At 37.7% G+C, this 23,723-nt stretch overlaps 3 protein-coding genes and 1 pseudogene across 3 annotated transcripts; 2 read left to right on the top strand and 2 right to left on the bottom strand.

Annotated features, from left to right (window-relative positions):
• The first annotated feature begins 1,427 nt into the window (after nt 1–1,427).
• LOC116296823 (uncharacterized) lies at nt 1,428–10,871 on the top strand. The gene is made up of 9 exons (XM_031704922.1): nt 1,428–1,536; nt 3,748–4,007; nt 4,107–4,227; nt 4,908–5,030; nt 5,818–5,940; nt 6,337–6,373; nt 6,544–6,676; nt 7,479–7,780; nt 9,038–10,871. Exons 1-9 carry the CDS (start codon nt 1,479–1,481, stop codon nt 9,216–9,218), a joined length of 1,338 nt encoding a protein of 445 aa, XP_031560782.1. The 5' UTR covers nt 1,428–1,478; the 3' UTR covers nt 9,219–10,871.
• A 627-nt stretch (nt 10,872–11,498) lies between these two features.
• On the bottom strand, nt 11,499–18,604 carry LOC116296822 (uncharacterized). Its single transcript, XM_031704921.2, has 8 exons — nt 18,206–18,604; nt 16,656–16,898; nt 16,105–16,177; nt 15,909–16,016; nt 15,204–15,320; nt 13,950–14,133; nt 12,933–13,323; nt 11,499–12,370 (listed from the first exon to the last, which is right to left on the bottom strand). Exons 1-8 carry the CDS (start codon nt 18,334–18,336, stop codon nt 12,118–12,120), a joined length of 1,500 nt encoding a protein of 499 aa, XP_031560781.1. The 5' UTR covers nt 18,337–18,604; the 3' UTR covers nt 11,499–12,117.
• Nucleotides 18,605–19,063: 459 nt separating this feature from the next.
• LOC116296811 (charged multivesicular body protein 4b pseudogene) lies at nt 19,064–20,908 on the bottom strand (annotated as a pseudogene).
• A 298-nt stretch (nt 20,909–21,206) lies between these two features.
• On the top strand, nt 21,207–23,720 carry LOC116296810 (N-acylethanolamine-hydrolyzing acid amidase). Its single transcript, XM_031704905.2, has 3 exons — nt 21,207–21,721; nt 22,201–22,549; nt 23,364–23,720. Exons 1-3 carry the CDS (start codon nt 21,265–21,267, stop codon nt 23,593–23,595), a joined length of 1,038 nt encoding a protein of 345 aa, XP_031560765.1. The 5' UTR covers nt 21,207–21,264; the 3' UTR covers nt 23,596–23,720.
• The last annotated feature ends 3 nt before the right edge of the window (nt 23,721–23,723 follow it).

Genomic DNA, 23,723 nt, shown 5'->3' with positions numbered 1-23,723 from the left:
GCTACTTCTTGTTCTCGTAATGACTTAGACTCTTTCATCTCTTTTGTTAACTCTTTTCACCCTGCCTTAGACTTTACGTATGGGAGGTTAGTGAAACATCAGTCACTTTCCTTGACATCTTGCTTAGTGTTAATGACGACCGTCTTAGCACTAGTGTCCATTGCAAACCTACTGACTCTCATTCTTATTTACTCTACTCGTCTTCTCATCCTAAGCACACTCTTAACGCTATTCCGTTCTCGCAATTTCTTCGTCTTCGTCGTTTGTGTAGTGATGATCTTGATTTTTCTGTTAAATGTTCTGAGATGCGTTCCTTCTTCTTAAGCGTAATTATCCTGCTCATGTTATTGATCGCGCCATTCGTAAAGTTTCTACTATTGATCGTACCACCGCTCTCACTCCTCACACTCGTCCCTCTAATGATCGCATTCCTTTCACTCTTACGCTAACATCCTATTAACACTTCCATTAAACCCATTGTTAACCGCAACTTTTCTCTGCTTGACTCTGATACTCGCACTTCTGCCATTTTCAACAACCGCCCTCTTTTTTCCTATAAACGTGATCGTAATCTCCGTTCTTTCTTGGTCAAGGGAGTTCTTCCCTCTAACAAAGAACCTGGTACTTTTCGCTGTTCTCGTAAACGTTGTTATACTTGTCCTCACATAGCCTCTCACACTTCTGTTGTCGGTCCTAAATCTACTGTTAAAATCACTGACCATTTTGTTTGTACCACTTGTAATGTTGTATATTGTATTAAATGTACCCGCTGTAATCTTTTGTATGTGGGCGAGACTGGCCGCCGTCTTGGTGATCGCATTTGCAATCATCTTTATGACATTCGCAATAACGATCCCACCAAACCAGTTTCCCGCCATTTTGATCTAGCTAACCATTCTCTTTCTGACTTCATTGTTTTTGGTCTTTCTTTGATTAACGGCAACAATGATTGTCGCAAGACCAAAGAAATACGGCTTATTCACCTATTGGGCACTCTTAGTCCCAGCGGGATTAATGAACGCTTTACTTTCAACTAACCTTTTCTTTTGTCTTTTGATTGTTTGTTTTTGTTTCCTTGCCTACCTTGCTCTCACTGGTTTCTTTTGTCTTATTCTATCATATATACACTCCTTTCTACCACTTCTTTCTCTCTTACTCCGACGAAGGACTAGCGTCCGAAACGTCAGTAAGTTTTTTCATCTTTTCACGGTGTATAATTTACCTTTTCATCATTACAATCAGATAACAGTAACTAGACAGAAATCGAACTGATAACAGTGTTAGCCAATCAAATTATCACATGTGCTATCTGATTGGCTGGTAAAAAATATTGAACTAAATGTCGCAATATGATTGGTTAATGATACTAATTTATCATAGTGGTCCCGGTTGGAGTATCCGCACAGTAATACTCGAATAAGAGATAATCCATGTGTACGACAGAGATATTGTAATTAATCGATGACAGTTTCGTTGCGATGTTTCTTTCGATCTTATCGTTTCTCTTTATCTTGGCTCTAGTTTCTGAATCACAAGGTGAGTATATTCTTCCTCGTTTTTTCTTCCTTCCTTCCTTTCGTTCAGTTCTTTCATTCTTTCAGGTATTTTTCTATTTCCTCTAGAAGCACTTATTTCAGCACAAGAAAACTGTGATCATGTGCACAAAAGAATTGTTACTTGATCTTCGTCAAGCACTGAAATCACAACAAATCAAGGCCAAGTGGCATTCGTAACTATGATTCTCAACACTCAGTGCACAACCTTGTTCAACAATGTACACTTAGCTGGAAAATCTATACTTTTAAAGAGACTACATTTCTTAGATCAAAGCAATTTTGTCTAGGACGAGCTGTATTATTATCATAGTGTTATGAATTTTTTAGCGTTCGCCTATGATCGATATTTTGTTTGTTCTATACTTTGTTTACTTCTGCTGTTCTATTGTAGTGACTGTACAAAGTAGGTGCTTCAAATATTAACGAGTCAAGCTTCAAAAGGAATAGTTCCGAACATAAAGTAACCATACTATCTATGATTTCTGATATTCCGGCCCTATCTAGACCCATCATTGCAGCATTTCCGGGCAGCCGTACACCGCTTATTTTAATGATGATAGTCACAAAAAACCTACGAAACTGCTATCACTGAGGATCATGGGAAACATTTCATATTAAAAAAGTAAAGCTTTTGATGCTCACAGGAGGTGAAAAGTAAAAGGTGAAACTGGTAAAGGTCTCAAGTCCATTAATAGTTATCGAGCGGTTGAAACATGTAAAAATATATCTATCCATAAGAATTGCTGGTCTCAGTTTTTTGTATCTTTTCAGCTGCCCAAAATTGTTTTGAATGCGAAATTTTAATTTAGGAGGCGAAACAATGGAATCCCGGAGAATTAAAAATGATTGTTTTGTCCTCTGAATTAAGCTGATCTGGGGATTGCTTAAGTCCCGTTTACACTGGCGATTTTTGCGGCTATTTTTGCTGCGATTTTTTCGGCAATTTTCGGAAATATGAAAACTTTTGTCTCATCCTTAGAAAGAGACATTCGTCTAGGAAAATCTTGGTATCCTGAAATAAACTTTACAAGTAAATTCTTTACCACTATTCATTATGGACAAAATCGCAAAAAAAATCGCAGCAAAAATCGCAGCAAAAATCGCCGCAAAAATCGCCGCAAAAATCGCTAGTGTAAACGGGGCTTTAGCCTCCTTTGCAGCCGTTCTTAGGGTCGTCAAGCAACAATTCCCTCCCACCCTAGGAACGGCTGCAAAGAAGGCTAGGAATTACTGCTAGGTTTCTGTTTTGGCATCACTTTAAAACATTTCCCCAAACCTCAGCTGTAACTTTTTTCAACTCAATTGGCTCTTAATTACAGGGAGTCCTTCTTATTCTTTACATGAACAATTTCTTTGATAAACGAACTCTATGCATACAAATAAAATTGCTGACATTTTACTTAGTAAGCTACAAAGAATAACTGAATGGATATGAGGAAAACTGGAATGTGTTGTTATCCATTCGGGATCTCAGCCCTACGATGTAATAACCAGCGGTTTCGTTTGATAGTATGGTATGCATACAGTCAAAATATTACTTTGCAATATTTGCCGATACGACGGAGTACATTCGGGATATCTTGTGTGCTCAAGAGAATAATTAGAGGAGATGGAGCTAATTGAAGTGTATTGTTATGCATTATGGATCTCCTACGACGTACAATGAACAAAAGTTTCCATGATTATATTGTTTCGTTTTATAGTAGTATAGCAGTATGTCTTATATTAACGAGTGCGGGGGCAGTGAGCGCCAAAAACTATTTTCTTGAAGAAAGGCTGTTGTACAAGGCTAAAATCTTGTTATTCAGAAAGTTTAACTTGTTTGGAAGTGGAGATGACCGATGAAAGTGGAATCAAAGTGTTAACCCAAAGCAAAAATTTGAATCGAAAATGAGGTTTAGGCCTTCATTTGCTTATTTCCCATATATTTTGTTATAAAGAAGCCTGACAAAGTAACATTCTAACACAAATGCAACAAAATATCTTTGTACAATTGAAAATACCACTTCAAACAGGCGTTTTATCATAGTACATCAGTTTCTAACCGTTTAAAATAAGGTTTTGAGTGTTAACCCAAAACGAAAATTGGGATAAAAACTCATACGAAAATCTACGGTTTTTAGCCATTTTTGCCATTATTGCTCATTATTGAAAAAAATTTCCTCTTAATACATTACAATTTTTCTTGAAGCTGCTGGCTGTCGTACACTGGAATTCAGAGCAACCGTCAGTGGAAAGGCATTAACCAATCACACGATTCGTACGATCCAACCAATCAGAGATGCCCAGACATGCAGAACGAAATGTTATATGGAGCCGCTCTGCTTTGCTGTTAATTTTTGTCATAATGATGGAAGCGAAACTGTGTGTGAACTGTTGAACAATACATCGACTATCGTCCATGATAAAGACTTGGTCAATAAAAAAGAATGTACTATCTACCTTTCAAAGGTAAGCACGAAGAACCTTAGCTTCCCTACCCCTCTAGGTATATATATGACAATCCTCCAGATATCTAATACCTCTGCGTACTCACTTTGTATTCAATAGAGTTCTTGTTCAAGCTCTCCTTGTCCTAGCAACGCCAGTTGCCATGGTGATTTCTTGCGGGCTTCTGTGTTGTACAAGTGCATCTGCCCTTCTGGTTTCACGGGGAAATTCTGTGAATCAGGTTATATTATTGATCAGAATATATATATTATTTCACATCGTTTATACGCTTTCTGTAGTGACTATTCATAGCATACATACTAGCAAACAGTGCATTCATTTCTGAGATTTGACTTTTAAATTCTTTGAGAAATTTAAAGACAAAATTAAGGATTTACACTTCCAGAGGTGGTAGGTACAAAGTAGCCCAAACCCGGCCTTCCTCTCTGAAGATGACAATCCGTTAAAATTGGAAACTGATTATTCCTAGTGAAGTAATTTAACGATGAATATAGATGATTTTCAAGAACTACTCTACCAAAAATTCTGCATTTTAATCACGATATCACCAAATAAATTTGGTTTAAAAACTAAAGGGTTGAGTATGTGGCGTCATTTACTCACAGTTTAGATGCTAAAATAATTGATAAATTTTATCTGCCACTTTTGACTGTGAAAAAAATATGTTGCTATGGCGACTATTGGGGCCATATAGAAAAGTTTAACCAAGTTTACAGTTATTTCCAATTTTCATCCCAGTGCCCCTTTTATACCCTTAGTATATTAGTGCTGTTTTTCTCACGTAAAGACGGACTCCAAGGAAAAATTTCCTTTTCTGATGAAACCCTATGCTAGCTCAACAGCTCGGGTTTCTCAAAACTTCAATGTACTGATTTTCTTTCTTTCTTTTTTTTACGCTAGACATCGACGAGTGCGCGCCGAACACTAGTTACTGCCACAAGGATGCTACGTGTAACAATTCTATTGGTAGTTACAGCTGCAAATGCAAAGGCGGATACCATGGCAACGGCAAAACCTGTCAGGGTTGGTGACCACTTTGAATATGACGTAAAATCGCAGAGAAAATTGTTTGTTTAGGTTATCCAACAGGGCGGCTTTGAATTATTAGTACCTATCAATGGTCTATCACAAATCCTGCGCCCTGATTGGCCGATGGAGGTACTTGTGCGTCTATTAGAGATAGACCACTGTAGCGAAAAGTAACAGTTTTGAAAACCAAACCAAAGTAACAAATATATTTATAAACCTAATTTTAACATTTGGCAATTAATTAGTTTATACTAAAATAATTAGACCTTCGACCTTTCGTCGACTCGTAGACCATCGGGCCGGCTGCGGGTTTAATTGTTTTTATAATACATTCAACAAAATTACTCGATTCTGATTGGATAAGAGTAGTACAATTAAATCCCAAATTATACTCTGTAGAGTCCTTATTAAGTTGCTCAATTTTGTTGAGTGTATTATAAACAAAGAATCGCACAATCGTCTCGTACAATTCGGAATTTATAAATACTCGTGATGTTTTGAAAGTTCTCAAATAGAGAGTTTTCACTTGACGTCACGACGGCCATCTTGGTGTAGCAAATTACATTTATATCCTCCGGGAATTGAACCCTTATTTTTATGCAAAAACTGTGCATACAGTTTCTATTGTTCGGTACACCAATATAGCTGGGGTGAAAAGCTTGATTGGCGACTTTCAAAATATCACTCGTACCTATAAATTCCGAATTGTACTCGAGATCGTGCGATTTCCTATACAATTAATTCAAATAGTCGCCCATATTAATGCTTTTGTCTTATACAGACATCGACGAATGTGAGTCCAATACTCATAATTGTGATGCGAAGGCGCTTTGTAACAACACTAGAGGTGGATTCACTTGCAAGTGCAAACCTGGCCTTCTTGGGAACGGGACTTTCTGTCGATGTAAGTTATTAAGTTATTGGGAGACTTGAATTTCCCCTCATCCCTAAATCAATATTTTCAGTATTGATTCTATATGAAGGAAATACTTGAATGGTATATAACAAGTTTGCAATAAAATTTCTATAAACCTTTAGTAAGACAATATTTTATACAGGATATTTTACTGCCCCAGAATTTTTTTGTATATTTAATAATGCCTCCTATGATGTCACATCATTAACATATTGGAAGTATAAACCTTGATATCTCCAAGATGCACCACTCAAATCAAGAAATATTTTACCATTCAACTATTCACTTGAGGTAGAATCAATTCTGAAAATATTGAGTTAGGGGTGAGAGGGACACTATCTACGACGGCGACAATGAAACTCTCTTAAAATAATCATTTTCCAGATCCTGAGAATTGCGAAGACATTCGTGTAAATCATCCGTAAGTATAAGAAAGTGCATGTGTGCATGTTACGTCATAGCCGCCATGTTGGATGATTTCCTTGTAAACAAAAGATGTTGTTTTCAATGCCTTTGTCGTATTATTGGATGGAGAAGCGCATTTATTCTATCTTCAATGCATAGTCTTTACTCTTTCTTTCTTTTTTTTAGTTATCCCAAAGACGGATTTCATAACTTGAAAACTGCCGAGGGAAGTGTGGTAGAAAGGTTATGCGTGTTTTCAGACTCTTATGAGTGCGGTTCTGGTTTTTGGGTGTTGGCTTTAAAACTTAATGGCCAAAAGGTATGTTAATCGCTCCTCGTAGTTACGTTTGCTATGTCCCACAAGCTCAACAAAAAAAGCTAGAATATCTCCGTTGAGATTGTCGTTTGAAAATATAAGAAAAAATTGCATCGTAATTCTTCGAGTACTCTTTAAATGAGATATGATTTTTGGGACGCATAATATTATACTAACTTTGACTCATGGTTGTAAGCTGCACAACTGCTAAAAGCTCCTTAATATGCAGCCTTTAAAGAGGGTGCCAATGGGCTTAGTAGTTAATCGATTTGTCCAAAAAACAAAAGCAAAAAAAAACAAACAAACAAACAACAACAACAACAACAAAAAAACAGTAGTTAACTCGACAAATAACCTAAAATAAGTATTTAATATTAATAGTCAACGAATTCTTTTTTTTTTTGGCTAGCGCTCGTAAAATTATTACAGTTAACTGACATACGCGGGCCGAAAAATTAGTAGTTAACTGACAATTGGGGATACCCCCATTGGCCGCACCCTCCTTAAATTCCTCAACTGGTCACAAAATGTAAAGCGCATTGAGACGATGTGAAAATGCGCTATATAAGAACCTCCATAATTATTCCAATTTTTAATTTTTGGGGACAAAATATCAATTCTACTGGAAAAACTGTTGCAAACAAGAAGGTGATTGGTTCGCTTTTGTCTCGGGGAACTTTCCATCCGATGGTGCTACCAGCAGTTTTGTAAATTCCGTAAAGATATTCGTTCTTGCAGTAAATCACAGTTTTTCTTTCTTTACTCATATATTTCTCTGATCTTCGACGATTATGGTGTGATGAAGACCGGAAATGGATACACTTCGCCTCTTTGGACTAGTGACAGTGCGATCAATCAAAGTTTATACAAGACTACCTTCGAAGACGACAGCATCGAAATTAAGCTGCCTGCCTTCTGGGAACACCCTGTCAAAAAAGTATGTCTTGGAATGAAGTATTTGAACGTGCTTAAGTGGGTCTCTGCCACAGTCAATGCTTCTTCTTTGCGATCTTTGTTTGAGAGTGAAAAGGAGATCCCTACTAATAGCAGCAGAGCAAAATGGACATCGTTGTTAAGTGGGGCCAAACTTCAAAGGAACTGTAACAAGTAAGTCTCCTTAAAAACTATTCACTTTTCTTTTTGGGGCTATACAATGTTAGAAACACGTGAGCAGTTGACTGATATGCAGATGAAAAGACAAACAGATCATATCGGTATACGGACAGACGGACAGGCAGCCAGCCGGCCCGCCAGTCAACTTTTATCGATATTCTAAATAGCGTAGCGCAGTGATTCTAAATATAGTTTAAAGATTCGGACAAACATTGCATTCTGTTTAACCGCTACGAGGATTATACGAACCGATTTTATTATTTTTACTTAAAGTTACAATAATAACCCATGTAAACTAAGATCAACTGCGATCGGCTGTGAAAATTATCTGCTGAAAGTAAACTTGTAAGTTTGTTTGTCCGAATTTCGCCTTTGTCTTCGTTTTTATGACGTCACGGTTGCGCTGCGCTATTAACCTCTTGGCTGATCAAAGTCAGGGTACGAAGCAGCCTCTAGGGTGATCAAAGTCACAACATGGCTAACTCACAGATCAAACCCTGAAAAATCCTCTGGGCTTATCTAAGTCAAGGCACGGCTAACTCACAGATCAAACCCTGAAAAATCCTCTGGGCTTATCTAAGTCAGGGCATGGCTAGCTCACAGATCAAACCCTGAGAATACTCTGGGCGTATCTAAGTCACGACACGGAATTTAGCGTGTTGGGATTTGAGGAAGGAGGAAAACAGGAAAGTTTAAGCAGGAGAAAAACCCTTGAAGTCCTTAAATCAAGGGAGAGACTAAACAAAATTTAAGAACAAGTGTGATGCAGATCCTTGTCAAACAGAATTTATAAAATTCTTCACTTTTCTATCATTTCATTCAATGTAGTCGACTTAAAGGCCCCGTCCACACGTATCCGGAAATTTTTGTATCCACAAATTTTTTTTTTGCGGATACGAAAATGTTCGCGTCCACACGCAGCGTATTCGAATCGTTTCACTGTCCACACGTATCCGGAAATTTCTTGATCCGTCCTGATGCACGCTAGTGCCTAGTCCCTTTGACGGATAGTTTTTCATATTGAGCATGCGCAAAATCGTGTTTACGTCAGCGTATTCGAAAATTTGCGGATACGACCGTCCACACGTATCCGTATTCGGAGCGCATTCGAAAATTTCCACTCTAGAGACCGTTTTCGAAAATTTCCGGAGACGTGTGAACGCAACCCGTATCCGCAAAAAACAATTTGCGGATACACAAATTTCCGGATACATGTGGACGGGGCCTTAATCTGGCTTATTCATCTTTCAGGCAAGGATTTAATATGAAGTGTGGCGGGTTCAGCACGAGGATTGGATATCTTGCTAATGGCGAGAATGAGTGTAAAACTTGCGATTCAGGAATAGGTTTCGGAATATTATCGTGGGGATGTAGACATAAATATTGGGGGAAATACATTTCCCCCTCATCTTGCTATATTTTAGTCCAGTAAGGCTCACAGGTCGCTGGTCTCTCTCCTCAGCCGTTCTTAGTGTTGTCACGGAGGAAGCGTTGCGTGACGAAGCTAAAAACGGCTGCGGGGGAACCTAAAGGCGCGGTTACACGGAGCAATTTTCTCTGCAACTTGTCTCGCAGCGCTGTTGCGACACAAGTTGCATGGAGCATTGCAGTGTAACCTAAAACTCAATTCGTTGAAAAAACGTTGCGAGACATAACAGCACAGCCTCCTTTTGCTTCTCGGGTTTGTTACTCCCTCCCTCGTACCCAATCCTCCTTCTCTCTCGTCCCTAGTTCTTCTCTGTCATACAACTTAACACAGGGCTCCCAACAGAGAATATATGGGGTAGCTTGCGGAGAGGAGGCTAGTAGCAGCAATGCGTCTCTGTTGCACCGTGTAAACACTTGTAGCGAGAAAAGTTGCAAACAAATTGCTCCTTGTAGTTACGTTTCAAGACTAAAGGCGCGATTACACGGAGCAAATTTCCCTGCAACTTGTCTCGCAACGGCATTGAGACACAAGTTGCATAGAGTATGATTGCAGCGTGTAATCTACAGCGCAGTTTTCAGAAATGTTGCGAGACAAGTTGCAGCAATCGTTGCCACTTCGTTTCTACTTTTAGCAACGATTGCTTCGTCTCCGTTGCACCGCCGTAAACACTCTTACAACTTGTGTTGCAACGGTGATTGCTCCGTGTAATCAACGCGTTAAGACTAAAATCAAATGTCGAATTTCATATGAAGGCAAAAAATGCCTTGTTATTCGTTAATCGTATTTTGCCATTGCGACAAAACAGGGTTTTGGTGGACGTCAATCGAAGTGTTTCCATGACAGTGACAACGCCTTGTGTGACGTCCACCAAAACCCATTACGGCACGACGACGATTCCGCGCGCGCTATTGAAAAGCACTAAAACCCATACTTGGAACTTAAGTATCGAGACAAATGTAGTCATTACATGCACATTTCCCACTCATTTTCGACTTTTTCGCATTTGAACTTTACATGCACGAGACCCTCACATATATGTTTTCATATATTCACACAGCTATTTCGAGAAAGGTTTTCGGAACCAAAGGCGATAGGATGAGTTATTTCAAGATCCGAGAATAAAGAATTTTTGAATTCGGTTTTCGCATATGGTAAATTATCCGAAGCGCTGTAGGCTGAAGCGGAAAAAGCCAAAGTCTTGATAATTTACGATAGACTGAAGTCATTAAACCCGTGAAATAGATATTAGACTAAAACACGACCCTAATTCCATTGTTTTCTTTTGCGTCTATTTGACTATGACATGTTGACAAATATTTTTTATTTCACGGGTTAATAATTTTTATTTCACGGGTTAAATGCTCTCATTTTATCACGCGAAAACTGAATTCAATAATTGTTGTATTATACTTTTTATAAACAGATTCAATTCTGCTCTCGAAAAAAAACAAAAACAAAAAACAAACGTACTTCTGTCTGTATCGTGACCTTGAGTAAACTAGACGTGATAAATGTATTATTCGCAAAAAATAACAACAAAAAAACACAGAAAATACACGATATCATGGATTTGCTTACCCTGCGAGCAGAGTCTCCTTTTAACTCCTCTCTCGCCCGTAGAGGAGTTAAAAGGAGACTCTTCTCGCAAGGTAGGATTTGCTTAGTCAGCACCCATTTTTCGTATCGAAAACTTTAGCTGATACGAAAAACGGCTGCTGTCAGAGGAGACAAGGATTGGCTAAGCGTTCTCGGCCAAACAGAAGCGAAGGAGTTAAATGTGTAACAATCGCATTATGATACATTTTTATCACTTACACTTCATACATAATTCCTCTAAGACGTCTTTTTAGATTTATGCCGATAAAATAACAAGCGATAGCATGTGGCTAAACTCGTTAGTCTAGCTACTGTGATTGGTTGAATTATAGTGTGTTTTGATTTGCCAGAGAGCAAACCATCTATCATTGATGGATTGCAAGCATCCCCAACTAGAGTCAAAACATGGCGGCCATTGTGGTGCCGTCAACAATGGATCCTAATGAGAAATCTTTTGTTAAATGGCACCAACATGGCCGCGATGACGTAACGTGTAATCCAAGATCCATGTAGCTATCAAACACGTGAAAAATTGTACAAACTTATGCAAAGTTTTGTAAGATTACGGTTTACTGAACTTACTAATTTGTGCAAATTTGTGCAATTTCTTACAAATTTGTTCACGAATATCTGGTATATGCACTCTATTTAGTTTATTTTACACTACTGTAAAATAAAAATTTCCACTTGTTCAAAATTCATAATGGTTACGATTTATTCCTTAAAAGCGTTATTAAAAACAATTTTAAAAAATCCAGATTGCTCGAGTTTAGCAGTACTTTAAGAAGAATGTTCGCACATTTTTAGATTTTTTAAGGATACCCCCAAGTTTTCTTGGTTTTGACTTTATCCATCTCTTTTACGTGATTCTTATTTTATACGCCATCGTTTACATCGTAGTTAATCTGATAATAAAGATTCGGCATCGGAAACGTTCGGCGGATGCTCGGAAACCGAATCGTCCGCGACAGACTTCGAGAGAAGAAGAAATGACAAAGAAATACGGAAGCAGGAAACATTCAGCTATGAATGAAATTAGTAAATATTGGCAATTTGGGTCCCTTGGCCTTCTCTGCTTAGAAGCTCGTTCGAATGGACTCTATGCTGACTCTATATTTCCTTACGATAGGGTTTTACGTTTAAGAAGCTCTCATATCCTCGACGCCTTTTTTCCTTTTTTTTAGAAATTCATTCCGAATATTCATTTTGCTCTAAAGGCTTTGATAGGTTTAGCAGCTTTTGGTTTCAAAAATGTCTAGCACTGCGATGGATATTATACAGAAAAATCCCCGACCATGGCGCGATGTTACACCGAAGTATCCCCGACCTTAGCCGAACCTCTTCGCCGGCTTGGTAAACCTCCTTGATTGTGAGCATTAAAATGTTCGGGTTTTGTTTGTAAGGCTTGATAGAGGGCGTCAAACTGGGAATCAATATGCCGCTGAAGATGAAGGATCTTGTTCTCGACTTTTGCCATGATTCTTTCCTCAGTGGCATAAATAGTGGTTGCTATGGAGTTGTAGACAGACAGACATCCGGGGCAACCGCATGATACGCACCTGTAAAAAAAGCTGCTTTTAATTTTGTTTATTTGTTAGTTCCTCTCGTCCATCCCGCTTGCAAGTGATTCTCGAGTTTCTATTCCTTCTTTCAAAAGACTGTTACATGAATAGATGGATAGAAGTGTATTTGGAAAGGTAGAAAGATAGGTGGAATAAGTTGGGGGGAGGGGAGTAGGTTGGAGTAGGGTAGGTTGGGGAAGTGTAGGTTGGGGAAGTGTAGGTAGGGTAGGTTGGGGGAGGGTAGGTAGGGTAGGTTGGAGTACGGTAGGTTGTGGGAGGGTAGGTAAATGAGTGATAGGTGGGTGGAACAGTGGATTAGATGTGTGGATGTGGGTGGTTGAATAGATAGGTAAATGGATGAATGGTTTGGTGAATGGCTGGGTGCTTGATAGATTGGAGGTATAAGCAATAGTGAAAGAATGGATTGGAAGTGGGTGCATCAATAAACACATTGCTGAACAAACATTGTATGAAACAAATGTGCAGTGGTGTGTGCTATGATTCCTTTAAGCGCAGCTTTAATGCAGTTTACGAAATCAAATACAGTACACTGACTTACCTTGATTTTGATCCAAGTTCAGGTGCTGATGATACTTTATTAGAATTTTGAGGTAAGGGAGGGGAGGGCGGGGAGTCCATGTTGTGTCTGAGTGCCTCTCTCTCATCATAACAATGGCCTCCCTGCACATGTAGGCTGGGGGTACTAGTACTACATACAAAAGATGCATTTCTTGGCCTTTGTTCTACCTGTCGAGTGGGCCGAAGCCTGTTTTGCACATAGGCCTCCCATCGTGCTTGGGCAAGCATATCAGCATGCCCATCACCATTGGGGATTGCCTCTCCATTGTGGATTGGCAAAGGGCCGTTCTCACGCCGGTTGTTTTTGTTAATCATTAAGCCAGCTAACATGTTCACATATCCATCATCACTTTCTGGGCTCCCAACTGGCCCTAATGAATCAAAAAGGATATTTTTAACATGATTTATTGGATTCTGAGAAACTGAATACAGAAATGACAAATGACACGTGGTAAGTTGTACAGACAGACAAGCAAAGATACAGCCAGACAAACTCAGTTAGACAGTCAGAGAGACAGACAGAAGGGCAGGAACACAGATGAAATACTTCAGGGTAATATAGACAACCAGACAGATGGACAGACAGACAAGAAAAGAGACAGTCGGAGATACTTAAACACACAAACAGATAGATTACAAACAGACAGGTGAACAAATACAGAGAGGAGTGGGACACAGAAATGCAAACAGACAGAAATAGACAAACACATGGACAGACAGAAAGGCAGAGAGATGGACAGACAGACAGACATATATAGATGGGCAGACAGACAGACAGACAGACACACCTTTATTTGAAAACGATAGTTCCATAAGTATAAAACTTCTTTACATGGAAGTTGTTATTGATTAATAAAATATAAATATATAATCCTAAAAAGTTGAAAAATATTAGAAATGATTTAAATAACAAAGAGAAAACTCCTACTGAGAACTGACAGCAACAACAGACAAGTAAACAGACAGGCAGATGGATAGACAGACAGATAAGTCTTACCCATTTTATTGTATTGCTCCTCTTCCTCCAGTTCTCGTGCCCTGATAATAGCCTGTTGCAGAAGGCTGCCATCACTTGCTACACTGAACCTGTGTTGAGGCAGCTCAAAATCCTGGTGTAATTTATTTTGTCCGTCTACACTGTGAGATCTTGGACGGGACTGACGCAACTGGACATTCTTGGCCTAGAATAAGTAAAAGAGTTACTGAAGCCGCAGGATGTTGTACAAAGTAACCAAATAACATCCATACATCCACTAAAAATTTAATTATAGTTAAAATGCCCAATATGGACTAAAAGTAATGGCAGGCCATTGGGAAATGTCCAGCCAGAATCAGAACTTTTTCAGTCAAATATTTGTCTTGCCAATCATTTTGAACAGTATTGTTAGGCCAGACATGAAGTATGTCCAAGCTAAAGCTAATTTGGATGGTTATCACAGGGCTTAAAATAAAGCTCGTCAGTCGCCAGTCACGATAGCTGCCAAATTAGGTTTAGCTTAGTCATACCTTGTTTCTGGCTCAATGTTACTGGCCAAAATGATTGGCAATGAAATGTTTTGACCAGTTTAATTTATGGCCAGACATTGTCCAATGACCTGCCATTATTTTAAGCCTCGCACTACAATCAGTGACTGGGCAACCATTACTTTTAGCCTCAATTCTGGGTTGAGTGATCAAGAACAAAAAGATTGCAATCAAGGCTGGGGAAATGATGGGGTGATCATAATTATTTTTTAGTTTCTCCAGACACCATTCTAATGGGAAATAATAATAATGGGAGGTTCTTATATAGCGCACTTTACATGGTCTCAATGCACTTTACAGGTTAGGAAGGGTTGAGAGACAGGGCCTACGATTTTAAGTCCTTGTCCGAGAAGACTTGCAGGTCTAACCATTTGCAGCTATTATTAAAAAGACAGAACCTTCTCAGTTATTTTAAGACCCTGAGTGTTACTAGTATGACTAGTGTGACTAGCGTGACTAGATTCTACTAGTGTTCACTCAACATTTTACTATTTACAACACTCAACTCAGATATTAACTTTTTGGAAGGAAGGAAAACTGGAGAATCTAGTAAGAAACGCTCATGGGAAGCCAACAATGCCTCAAACAAACTCAACTTACATTATGCAGTATAGTTGAGGATTGAACCAGTGACCCCAGACCTGAATGCACAATGGCGAGAGACAGCACTGTAGCAGTGCATGCCACCTTTCTTAAAGTAAAGATATAAAATCATAGAATAACATACCAGTTGTAGTTGTTCCAATGATGTTAGTAGCTTTTCAGCCTCAGGTGTCAGCTCCTTGCCTGAAGTTTTGATGAATTCCTTTACGACAGTTAGATCAACAGCACCAGGTATGAGACTCTGTAAAAAAAACAACGCAGGAAATACAACAAACCTTCAGTACATCTGTAAACCTTCCATTAACATTCAAGGTTAAATTTGAATTCTTGCATTAAATGACATATTCTCCAAAGGGGGTTACTAGCCTGTGAACGAGGCTCTTTAGGGATCCCTCCCTTTCCCTCTCTATCTCCATTCTCCTTCTCCCCAATCCCTGGATAACGTCATTCAGGCTAGGGGGTTACATAAAAGTTCATCAGCTCATTTAATGTTGTGTGTTATTCTCAGTGAACAGGTAGTTCCAGAAAATATCCATATGCCTACCATGGGTGGTATCTATTTTCTTAACTCCATTGCCTTCGGAAAATTCAAAATGTTTCGATGGCCCTAACCAAGGAATTCCATGCATATTGCGGCCCTTCCCCCCTCTGGAATTCCATATCATTCCATCTTGGGCTTGAACCAAAACACAGCCTTACTCAGAAGCCACAGCAGCAAAACAGAAAAAATGATTAAAAATAATAAAATGTGTAGTCTCCAAGTTGACTGACATTACAAAAATATTGAAGACCAAACGAAGTACTCCAACACAGTCCCAAACAAACTTACCTGCATGGCTGAAATATCTGATCTTTGCTGTAGAGAAGGTGTTTTCTTTGCCACTTTGACGACAATCGTCTGGATTCTTAGTGCATGTATATTTGGAAATGACAAAAACTATTACCAAAGAAAAATGAAGTTAATATCATTTTATGATAAGTATAGCCGAACAAATTTTAAATTATTGGAAATACAACATTATTACCTTGACTGCACACTTGCACTTCCCATGAACGTATTCAGAGAGGTCAAACTCTGTCTCAAAAAGAGCCACTTTTCTGTTATGACAAGGGAAAAAAAGTTACTCTTGAACAATAATTATTTTGTAAATGGACTTTCTTATGCAGCAGCCATGTTGACTTTAACAGATTTTTGCCCACATAACCTCGCATTCAAGTACTTCAGGATAAGTTTACATGGGCACATTTAAACAAAGGTTATTATTCTTATGGAAATAAACATTGCCAAAAATGAAAAAATAATTAATAATAACTATTTTTACTAATATAGAGTGCATGCAGTAAAACCATGAAATAAAAAAAAAGTTGATACTGACCAATAGTAGCCATTTAGTGACTGATAGTTCGTATCACAAAACACAAATGGTCTCTTGTGTATTTGTCTTTTGCGTATTGATTGTTCTGGTTGAGTTACAGCAATTATTAGTCACTAAATAACTACTATTTTGTCAGTATCAACTTTGTTTTTATTTCATGGTTTTACTGCATGCACTCTATGTGAAACCATATGTCATACCTGCCCTTTTTGATTGTAAGCATAATTCCTTTTGCTGTTTTTGCATAGCTATTATCCACATACAGTTCCACATTCCTTGCTTCAGACACAATGACAATATCCTTGATGCAAAAATCGTCAGACATAGGATGAGCAGTAAAGCTCATTTCGCATGGGACATTGTCCGACACAGGGACAGGCTGGGTCAATATGACCCCAGCACCTGCTGACTGCACACTTCCAACCACTAGCTGGTCTTGAGATCTGAAGGTGGTTAGTTAGACACTCCTTTTAGTCATTTATAATAAACATTATTGATCATATTTTTAGTCATTTCTAAGAAAACTGTTATAATATATTCTCATATACTGATAGTTGGGGAGGGAGCATGCACTTCCTATTTCATCTTTCATATCCAAAATAACAGCTATTCTTCTTCTGTTATGCCTTATGCTTCTCTCTAACACTTCTCTGAAGTTCTATCAATCTCCACATGCTTTATAACTGCATAGAGTTGATAAAGTTGAAAGTAAAAGGGCACAACACATAGTAAGGTCACAGTGTAGAATTTACAACATCCACTGTGCCAATAAAAAAATCACAGCATGTGCAATTAATGTTCGTCCAATGAAAAAGCACAGACAAAGCACTGTTAACTTCAAAGCACTGGATAACTTTACCTGTCCGTTAGTTTTGTGCAATACATTATTCGCTGTATCGCATGCACTTTACTGTTTTCACGAAAAACATTTTTTTTCAGACTTGTGACTTATTATTACCTGAGTCACGAGTTGAGTCACAAGTCTGAAAAGAATTCAATTCCTTGAACAAGTAATTATGTAATACTAAACCACTATTAGTACTGTAAATAAAAGTCAATTCAAGATAACAATTTCACGCCTTGTCTTATATTCAATCATGCCCGAAAGACAGTATTGACTTTGAGATTAAAATATCTGACGGAAAGGTTATCGCGAACTACCCATCTAACACTAGCCAACAACTACCGGTATGAGCTAATCGACAATGCCATACGAAAATAGATTGTTTATCTAAAGAAATGCCTGAGGAACGGATAATACCGTGTTTAAATTTCGAATTCTTTGCGTGTCGTTGTTCATAATAATGTTGAATACCCCCTAATGTCTTGTTTGTCGTGTTCTCTACTGCCAATCGCTGTGCCATTAATCAAATGTAGTTCCAAATCGAACGTTTTGATCAAGATTCGAATATTTATATATATATATATTAGTTCGTTTTTCTAGCTTTCAAAAAAAAAAATATATATAAAGAAAAGTTTCGCCGACAGATTAGCTCAGGCTTAGAAATAAAGCTGAGTAATTTTTGTACACAAGAAAGAGAATAACAAATAAATAAAGACAATTTACTGGTAAACAGTCGAAAAACAAAGAACAATTTAAAGTCGAAGAACTTAAAGTGTCTTTCACGAAATTTAGGGGAATTTAGAAGAAACCTAGATCACTGGTAGTATAAGTAACGTAATTATTCGTTTTGGAGGTCGGTATGTTAGGAAACGATTCACAACAGATAAGAATTTTGAGTGAACTAACCTAGCATCTGATTCACCAACAACGTGGAAGACAGCTTGTTGAACGGCTTGTAAGTCAAGTCCTTCTGGATAATCCCACGAAAAGGATATATGAAAACGAGCCCAGTAGCTGGCTATCTCTTCTAAATCCATCTGTTAAGTGCTGCTTTTGTTCTTTCGATAGAGAAGTGGAGCTATAAAGGCTTGTACCTGCTCTGAAGGTCTCTACAATAGTGGGTCTTGCATTGAAGTTCACGCGCTGCTTGAAGTCATTTAGAATATTGAGTAAAGAAAGAGTAAAGAAAATAGTAATTATCACTCTAAGTTTTGTCCTTCGACTAAAGAATATCTTTTTTCCGTCATAGGCAGGATATATAAGACTATGTATCTTGGCCGACTGATTTTTGCTTTGTTAGGATAAATTAGGAAGATATTTTTACCGCGCATTGCACACTGGTGATGATAGCTCTAGAGCCCAGACCACACAGGGTGATTAATATGAACAGGGGAGGGGAGATACGGGGATAGTCTGTAAGAAAGAAAGAAAGAAAGAAAGAAAGAAAGAAAGAAAGAAAGAAAGAAAGAAAGAAAGAAAGAAAGAAAGAAAGAAAGCAGGCAATGAAAAAGAAAGGAACTGAGAAAGGAAAAAAGAAAATAGAAAGACAAGAACAAGCCAAGAAAGAATGAAATTTGAATTCAAAATGTTCCAGAATATAGGAAAGAGCACAGGAAAAGAGAAAAGATCAGAAGATTCTTTACATTGATGTATATGGTGGCTCTGATTTAAAAGTTAATTGTGAATAATATCTAAGTTTTTGAAGTAGTTCAATAAATTTGCAGGCTATGACTCATGATTTTAAACCTCATAAAACACTCCTGCTTGTTTATATGTGTTTATTTTTTTTAAATAAAGCAAATGTTACTAGTACACAAGTAATTTATCTATTTATCAATTTACTTTATTTCCTCACTCCTTTTAACTTCATATAACAAAAAAACAGTAATTAATGTACATTCAGAACCAATATTATTATTCTAGATCTATATGTTAACAGATTTAATGTCAAGTATAGAGTGAAGGCAATGTATTTAACTAATGCGTATTAGTCTCATATCTATTTCACGGGTTTAGTGACTTCACTCTAAGACCTAAAACAAGAACTCTTCATACTTCATATTAAAATTTTATCAAAATATCTTAATATAATCTTTCGTTTACAGCATAGCATAGTAAAATAATCGATAATGGCCTATGAACATGGTTCTCTGGGGAAAGGCCTAATCAATGGCTGTTTTCAATGACTGCGGCCACAACAAAGTATGTTTTGATGTATGTCAAGTCAATAGACCATTTCACAGATCCTGCAGCTCAACCTCAGCCTTGTCAGCGTGTAATATATTCTTTAGAAATTGCCTACAACCTGTGAAATTTTTAAGTGTTTCAATCGTTCGTTGTTGTGTAAATTCCTTTCATTACATCGGACTGTAGTCAAATTCTAAAGAATAATTACATGCTGACGAGGCAGAGGTTGAGTAATGGGATCCGTGAAATGGCCTATTATGTCTTATGGATCCACACTACTTTGACAGTGTGATGACACAGTATATCGTCAACAATAGGACAAACAGGACATCCATCAAAACATACTTTGTTCTGGCGGCATTCCTGCACACATCACTGAAACAAAGCAAGTAGTGTTATATCCTTTAATACTATGCTCTGACAAATTTTTTCCCCAATCCACCCCATGATGCATTCTTATAGGATTTCCCAATAAAAATCAAAGGCCTTTTATAATCCACTTTAATTTTTTTTCAAAATTATCATAAATTTGAAAACTAATTTATTGGCAATATGGACAGCAATATTTTAAAGTAAAAACAAAATCTGTTTTATCTGAATTAATTTGTGCCTGATGTCTTCATCTTTTTATAGGTCTATTATGTACTTACACATTACAAAAGCCTACATTATCCCATCAACAGGCCCACGCTTCCAGCTCTTTTAATTCTTCAAATTCATCCTCTTCAAAACTTTTCTTTGGTTTTGCACAAGGACGAGAAGTGGGGACGCTTGGCAATCTCGTGGCAGCTGGCTTTCTTACTTGTAAAAGTGTTTTCTCCATTTCTTCTTGGGCAAGTTCTTCAAGCTCTTTCTCGAGCTCACAATCGTCGAAGCTTTGGCTTCCAACGAAGGTTATTGCCTGAGAAATCTCTTCAGATATCTGCGACTGTTCACTTATTTCATCCATAGTATCGTGAACATCATCTACATCGAGTTGTTTGTGAACTTCTTTCAATGCTTTAGCAGCGAAAGCCATGTTTTTGATTACTTCGTTGTTTGTGCTCGAGCTTTCGAGCGCATCGCGTTGGAATTCTATCGTCGATAACGTTCCATCGATCTGAGAAAGTTGTTTTTCCAGCCTCTTCTTGCGCTTAAGAGCCTGAAGAGCTATCCTTTTATTGGTTTTTGCATTCTTTCGAGCGATAGCAGCTTCTTTATCAATCTTCATCTCCAAGTGCTCTTGCTTTTTCCCCAACAATTGCTCCGTTTCTCTCAGCTTTAGAATAGCGCTTCGCGTATTCTCTGGCACATTCTCTTTGTTTTTCTTATTCTTGGACTTCCTAAACAAACTCATTGCTGAACAGATCAAAGAAGGAGTTGGATCAAGCAAATTTTTCGATGTAAAGAAAGTCTCTACAGAGAAGAGTTTAATCTCAACTGACTCTGTAACTAAGACATTTGAATCTCGCGCCTCTTTGTGATTCGTCGAATTTTTAAATCCCCGTGACGTAAAAAAGCCATTTAAAAGTAACCTGGAACACGTGACTTTTCTTATTTATTTTCATTTCAGGATATTTTTTCTAACATCAAATTAATTTTCAAAAAAAAATTATCTTTCTTCTGTGAGATCAAAGTTTGTAAATGTAAATGTAAACTTTATTTAACCAGGGTGGCCCATTCGCTTTTTAGACCTAGTTCCGTGCGTGACGTATTCACAAATCATATGACCCTATTGTACTAATATGTATAACATCAATCAAGTTTGACATACGACTCCCTCTGGGAAAGCTGTAGAAATGATCCTTCTCTCTTTAATAGTCGTTTTTCTCGGCATATCTTATTCTTCCTCAGAGCCAGTTCAAGCCAAACGTTTCACTGTTAACTTGGACCTCCCACCGCAAGAACGATGGGTGAAAATTATGCAGGAATACAGACAATATACTCCAACTATTATCAAAGATGTTCAAAACTTCTTCCCTAAACCTCTACTTCCTCTGATAGACCGACTTGCTCTTTATCTTGATAAATATTTCCCGGCTCCTTATCCAGACGAGCTTAGAGGGATTGCATCTGGTTTGAACATCAGTTTGAGTAATGCTGTTCTCTTGAATTTGGTGTACGACTTCAGTGCATTTTGCACCAGCATTGTCGCGCAAGATACTCAAGGCAACATATATCATGCTAGAAATTTGGATTATCACTTTACTGCTGATCTGCGAAAGCTAACTTTTATGGTTGACTTTCGAAGCAAAGGTACCGGTATTTATAAAATAAAGTACTTGATTAACTTGTCAGAAATTGTGAATATTAATGTTAAACGAGTAAAGGAATGCTTTGATTGTCTATACTTCAAGAGATTATGTAATAATTGATATATATTTAGCGAACACAAAAATCTTTAGGGAGAAATTCAGATTTTTTCAAATGCAAGAACTTACAGTTTGATGGAGGTACTCTATCGACAACACGCAACAGTGCATGACTTTCTTTTGTAATAATAATAATAATAATAATAATAATAATAATAAACTTTATTTAATACACTTTCAAAAACTTCTAGCTAGGCACACGTACTTTGCTAATCGGGGAGACCCAGCTAAATATAATATCTATATACAATTAGGAATATAAAAGGAATATACTATATATATAAAAAAAAGAAGGAATACATGGGGATTAAAGCCAGTATAATGGAATTGACATTTAAAGCTTTATGTTCTTTCTTCTCACAGGAAAGACAGTTTACAGCGGTGTAGTATTTGCTGGAATGATAGGTCTTGTGACAGCACAAAGACCTAAGGCTGTAACCATCACATTGAATGAGCGAGACCAGGGGTTTTTGTGGGAGAATCTAATCATGGCAATCTTGAGGAAAGAAGCCATTCCTGTGTTGCTTGAGATCAGACAAATCACTGCTACAGAAAACATGAACTTCAGCCAAGCTGTTACATTGCTTTCCAAGGTGCCAATGATTGCAGATGCATATTTGATTGTGGGAGGCATAAATCCTGGAGAAGGTGCTGTCATTACTAGAGACAGGACTGCAGTAGCTAATCTGTGGAAACTGGATCCTCCTACAAGGTTAGTAGGAATAAAGAAAAGGCAAAAAAAAAAAAAAAAAAAAGGGAAAGGAGAAGGGGAATTATAACTAAAAAAGAAAATGACACTTGGTGGAGAAGAGAGCATGAAGAGGAAAGGAGTTACTGCAGAGAGAGAGGAAATTTGAAATGTGAATTGGAAGTGAGGAAATAAAATTTAAAAAATCACGAATAATTAATGACCTTAGAACAATACAAAATCACTACCGTAAAGGCATCTGTAAACCCTGATGCAGAATTCGTCCTGATTTGCATAAGGTGGACTTTGAAATATCTCGGCCAAATAACGTTTAATGTTAAAATTTTTACTCTAAAAAAGAAGCATTCATCTAGACATTAAACTTTTTAAAGTAGTATATAATATTCGCTTGAGATCTGTATGAGGTTTAAAACAACTCGCTTGCAGCTTGCTCTTTTGAATCCTCATACAGATCTCCCGCTCATATTGTATATATATTACATAAAAAAAAAACAGTATGTACATGCTTAGGCAAGGTGCATGTTGTTGTAGAAATGACAATTCCTTGAGATTGTCCTTGGAAAAAAGTGTGGGTATTAGACTTGCCTCCCCTCGGGGGTGTTGGGCCCCAACTCCTGGATTCTATATCACTTGTGAGTAGAGTTTGTTTAATCTCTCCCTAGAGTCAAGTGCTTTTTTTTGGCTTCTCCATGCAGTTTTTCTCCCTGACCAAAACCTAACATGATAAATTTCAATTAAAACTGAGCGATGCCCTGACTTTTGATCCGCTCTGGTTGTCTGAAGGTCTTTTTTAACAAAATTGTCTTCTAAAATTTAGATGGTTTTTGGTGGAGACCAATTATGACCACTGGACTACCCCACCCCCCTCAGATGACAGACGTGATCCAGCCATCAAAGCTATGAATGAAACAGGACAAGAGAACGTCAATGGTGCTGCTCTGTTTAAGGTCCTCTCGATCCATCCTGTATTAAATAAGAAGACTGTATACACTGCAGTGATGTCAGCAAAAAACAATGGTTTGTTCAATGCCTGGGTACAACAACCATAATAATAATATCCTCTCACCTAAAGGGTTCTGGGTTCCATTTTTATTTTTATTGGAGTTTATTTTTATTCCTAGGCATCTCTGAAGAGACATGTTTTTGGAAAATAAAATCTTTATTTTAAACTTTAGTG

Source organism: Actinia tenebrosa, unplaced genomic scaffold (genome assembly GCF_029948245.1).
Source record: "Actinia tenebrosa isolate PJP-AT-01 unplaced genomic scaffold, QUT_ActTen_1.0 PGA_scaffold0__85_contigs__length_37466705, whole genome shotgun sequence".
Lineage (NCBI taxonomy): Eukaryota > Metazoa > Cnidaria > Anthozoa > Actiniaria > Actiniidae > Actinia > Actinia tenebrosa.
This window is presented reverse-complemented; position numbering and strand designations above follow the sequence as displayed.